Source organism: Poecilia reticulata, chromosome 22 (assembly GCF_904066995.2).
Source record: "Poecilia reticulata chromosome 22, P_reticulata-male-v2, whole genome shotgun sequence".
NCBI classification, from domain to species: Eukaryota; Metazoa; Chordata; class Actinopteri; order Cyprinodontiformes; family Poeciliidae; genus Poecilia; species Poecilia reticulata.
Window position 1 is genome coordinate 27502357 of NC_088851.1, and position 5223 is coordinate 27507579.

At 55.3% G+C, this 5223-nt stretch overlaps 1 protein-coding gene across 1 annotated transcript; it reads left to right on the forward strand.

The window, feature by feature from the left end:
• Nucleotides 1-1175: 1175 nt before the first annotated feature.
• LOC145550069 (uncharacterized) lies at nt 1176-3112 on the forward strand. The gene has a single exon (XM_081603515.1). The coding sequence runs from the start codon at nt 1646-1648 to the stop codon at nt 3110-3112; it is 1467 nt and encodes a 488-aa protein (XP_081459641.1). The 5' UTR covers nt 1176-1645.
• The last annotated feature ends 2111 nt before the right edge of the window (nt 3113-5223 follow it).

Here is a 5223-nt window from a genome sequence, read left to right on the forward strand (position 1 = left end):
GAGGTAAATGAAACGTTTTCACTGAGTTTTCAAACTGAAGCACCAAACATGACGCAGAGTTTAAAAGTTCAAAGCATGAAACTTTAATCAGCTGTTGCATCATGGGATTATCTCAGCTAATTTATCCCAAAGATCCCCGTCATTCACTGTCCAATTAGCTCTGTGACCTCTGACCTCTTCATCCGGTAGAGGCGCTGCCTCCAGTTTGACCCCTGGCTGACCTGCGGCCCGCAGCATCATGCCTCCCAGTGGAACAAGGCCGGCGATTCTTCACACATTTAAACGATCTGGAGACGAGTCCCAGCTATGGCAAGCTGTTGTACCACACAATTACTTTCCAGATGTCTAAAAGTGAGCTTTGACTAGACAACTACATTTTAACTATTAAGAAATCTGCATTTATCTTATGATTGTAAGAACAAGTTAAAGTCAAAAGTTTTTACCTTTCTAAATGAAGTCCAGGCGGCTGCCTGCAGGATTTTGGGTTTTCTGCACAAAATGGTCAGAAAATCCCACCGAAACATTTTGAAGTGAAGCTTCAGACATCAGCAGCTTGAAGCTCACAGATTCACTGAAAGACGCCTGGAAAGTTTCAAATGATTATTATCTCTAGTTAAATTACTGCTGTTAATCTCTGACTAGACTTTAGAAACGGCTTCTGGTCACAGATGCATTTTTAAAGTTCAGGAGAAACTAAAAGTGGAAAAACATTCAGTTTAAATCCAACCGGGCTGTTAATCAGAGACACTGAAAAACTGAGCTGTTGTGTTCAGATGATAAAACCAGCCAGAGGTTCGTTATTTACAGCGACGAGTCCGACAGTGTTCTTATTACATTTCATGCAACTGAGTGACCGATTCATTCACTCACAGGTCTGCAGACCGCCTCCTATCGAGGGAAGTCTGCTGTGAGGCCAATCTGCGGTGAGGGTGGTCTGCTGTGAGGGTGGTCTGCAGTGAGGGCGGTCTGCTGTGAGGGCGGTCTGCGGTGAGGGCGGTCTGCGGTGAGGGCGGTCTGCTGTGAGGGCGGTCTGCTGTGAGGGCGGTCTGCAGTGAGGGCGGTCTGCGGTGATGGCAGTCTGCGGTGAGGGCGGTCTGCGGTGAGGGCGGTCTGCTGTGAGGGCGGTCTGCGGTGAGGGCGGTCTGCTGTGAGGGCGGTCTGCGGTGATGGCAGTCTGCGGTGAGGGCGGTCTGCATTGATGGCAGTCTGCGGTGAGGGCGGTCTGCAGTGAGGGTGGTCTGCAGTGAGGGTGGTCTGCGTTGATGGCAGTCTGCGGTGAGGGCGGTCTGCAGTGAGGGCGGTCTGCGGTGAGGGCGGTCTGCTGATACACAACACTGCATTTTCTCCTGCAGGCACACCAGGACGTTTCCCTCTGTCAACAGACCTGCTTCAACTCAGCCTGCCACTGCCGTTCAGCTGGCTTCAACTTTAATGTATCTACACTCAGAGGAAATAGCAGAGGCAGCAGTTTAGAGGTCAGAGGTCACCGTGGGGCCGTCTACATTCAGCACCACTAGCTGGTGTCTGCAGTGAAGGTCAGAGCTGCAGCAGTTGAGCTTAAAGCCTTAATGAATAATAACACAGTAACTCCAGACGTTGGGGTTGAATTTATTTCCTTTTGAAAATATACCCATAAATTTGTCATATGAAAACGATTATACAACCTGGAACATTTTATCACAACAGGATCACACAAATACCCCCCACTTTGCCCCTCCCGCCCCCCTTTACAAAGAGTTGCCCTTCAGGGTTAATTACTTATTTTCCCCGTCGTAAACATTTAAAACATCGTCAACGAAAAACAACAAAACAAAAAGAGAACGAGAAACTACAACATTCAAAACGGCCATTTATGAAAGACCCAGACTGCCCCCCGAGCCCCTTACTGCCCCCCGAGCCCCTTACTGCCCCCAGATCTCCTTACTGCCCCCAGACCCCCTTACTGCCCACCAGACCCCTTACTGCCCCCAAGACCTCGTTACTGCCCACCAGACCCCTTACTTCCCCAAGACCTCGTTACTGCCCCCAATACCTCCTTACTGCCCACCAGACCCCTTACTGCCCCAAGACCTCGTTACTGCCCCCAATACCTCCTTACTGCCCACCAGACCCCTTACTGCCCCAAGACCTCGTTACTGCCCCCACTACCTCCTTACTGCCCACCAGACCCCTTACTTCCCCAAGACCTCGTTACTGCCCCCAAACCTCCTTACTGCCCCCCCAGACTCCTTATTGCCCCTCAGACCTCCCTACTGCCCCCCAGACCCCTTACTGCCCCCAGACCTCCTTACTGCCCCCAGACCTCCTTACTGCCCCCAATACCTCCTTACTGCCCCCCAGACCTCCTTACTGCCCCTCAGACCTCCCTACTGCCCACCAGACCCCTTACTGCCCCCAGACCTCCCTACTGCCCACCAGACCCCTTACTGCCCCCAGACCTCCTTACTGCCCCCAATACCTCCTTACTGCCCACCAGACCCCTTACTGCCCCAAGACCTCGTTACTGCCCCCAATACCTCCTTACTGCCCACCAGACCCCTTACTTCCCCAAGACCTCGTTACTGCCCCCAATACCTCCTTACTGCCCACCAGACACCTTACTGCCCCAAGACCTCGTTACTGCCCCCAGATCTCCTTACTGCCCCCCCAGACTCCTTATTGCCCCTCAGACCTCCCTACTGCCCACAAGACCCCTTACTGCCCCCAGACCTCCTTACTGCCCCCAGACCTCCTTACTGCCCCCAGACTCCCTTACTGCCCCCAGACCCCCTTACTGCCCCAGACTCCCTTACTGCCCCCCCAGACTCCTTACTGCCCCAAGACCTCGTTACTGCCCCCAGACCCCTTACTGCCCTCAAACCTCCTTACTGCCCCCAGACCCCATACTGCCCCCAGACCTCCTTACTGCCCCAGACCCCTTACTGCCCCCCAGACCTCCTTACTGCCCCAAGACCTCGTTACTGCCCCCAGATCCCTTACTGCCCCCAGACCTCTTACTGCCCCCAGATCCCTTACTGCCCCCAGACCTCCTTACTGCCCCCCAGACCTCCTTACTGCCCCCCCAGACCCCTTACTGCCCCCAGACCTCCCTACTGCCCCCCTCACCCATTAATGCCCCCCAGACCCCTTACTGCCCCCCAGACCTCCTTACTGCCCCAAGACCTCGTTACTGCCCCCAGATCCCTTACTGCCCTCAAACCTCCTTACTGCCCCCCTGACCTCCTTACTGCCCCCCCAGACTCCTTATTGCCACTCAGACCTCCTTACTGCCTCCCTCAGACCCCTTACGGCCCCCAGACTCCCTTACTGCCCCCAGACCTCCTTACTGCCTCCCCAGACTCCTTATTGCCCCTCAGACCTCCTTACTGCCCCCTCACCCCTTACTGCCCCCCAGCCCCCTTACTGCCCCCAGACCTCTTACTGCCCCCCAGACCTCCCTACTGCCCCCTCACCCATTAATGCCCCCCAGACCTCCTTACTGCCCCAAGACCTCCTTACTGCCCCCCAGACCCCTTACTGCCCCCAGACCTCCCTACTGCCCCCAGACCTCCTTACTGCCCCCAGACCTCCTTACTGATCCCCAGACCTCCTTACTGCCCTCAGACCCCCTTACTGCCCACCAGACCCCTTACTGCCCCAAGACCTCGTTACTGCCCCCAGATCCCTTACTGCCCTCAAACCTCCTTACTGCCCCCCCAGACTCCTTATTGCCCCTCAGACCTCCCTACTGTCCACCAGACCCCTTACTGCCCCAAGACCTCCTTACTGCCCCAAGACCTCGTTACTGCCCCCCAGACCCCTTACTGCCCCCAGACCTCCCTACTGCCCCCTCACCCATTAATGCCCCCCAGACCCCTTACTGCCCCCAGACCTCCTTACTGATCCCCAGACCTCCTTACTGCCCTCAAACCTCCTTACTGCCCACAAGACCCCTTACTGCCCCCAGACCTCCTTACTGCCCTCAGACCCCTTACTGCCCCCAGACTCCCTTACTGCCCCCAGACCTCCTTACTGCCCCCCAGACCTCCTTACTGCCCCCCCAGACTCCTTATTGCCCCTCAGACCTCCTTACTGCCCCAAGACCTCGTTACTGCCCCCCAGACCCCTTACTGCCCCCAGACCTCTTACTGCCCCCCAGACCTCCCTACTGCCCCCCTCACCCATTAATGCCCCCCAGACCTCCTTACTGCCCCAAGACCTCCTTACTGCCCCCAGATCCCTTACTGCCCCCTCACCCATTAATGCCCCCCAGACCTCCTTACTGCCCCCCAGACCTCCGTACTGCCCCCAGACTACTTACTGCCCTCAGACTCCCTTACTGCCCCAAGACCTCGTTACTGCCCCCCAGACCCCTTACTGCCCCCAGATCCCTTACTGCCCCCAGACCTCCCTACTGCCCCCTCACCCATTAATGCCCCCAGACTCCTTACTGCCCCCAGACCTCCTTACTGCCCCAAGACCTCGTTACTGCCCCCCAGACCCCTTACTGCCCCCCAGACCCCATACTGCCCCTCACCCCTTACTGCCCCCCAGACCCATTACTGCCCCCCAAACCCCCCACTGCCCCCCCCTCACCCCGGCCAAGTTTAAACGGTTAGCTGAACCTGCAGAGCGACCAGCAGGTGGCGGTAAATCTTTGTCTGCCTTTGATTTATTATGATATAAAATTCAACACGACTTTCGGTTTTTCTGTTTCAGTGCAGAGGAACAGCAGGTCTGTTTTCCTGAAACGCCTTTTGAAGCCTAGAAAACCAGAAGTGTGTTCCTGAGGGGAGGAGGGGCTGATCTATGTTACAGTTCTGCAGCATTTCGTCAGTAGATTCATTTGAGGGTTTGCATACAAACACCTGCTTCTGGTGGAAAAACCCAGAAAGAAAGAAAAACACTTTGGACCTCAACGCTGAGTCGCTCCACCGCACGAGAAAGGCAATGCGTGCACATGCACAAAGAAACACACACACACACACACACACACACACACACACACACACACACACACACACACACACACACACACACACACACACACACACACGTCTTTCAGGCTGCAGCTGAGATGGGACGGTTGGTCGTGACGCTGCGGTCTGTCCCTCCTTCACCTTGATGCCAGCAGCACGATGTCAGGCCCATATTGATATGTCGGTTATAGATTTATATTGAGTGTACATTATGAACATCATATATCACAAGTCCACTGATCACTAGACCACCGTCAGACCCACA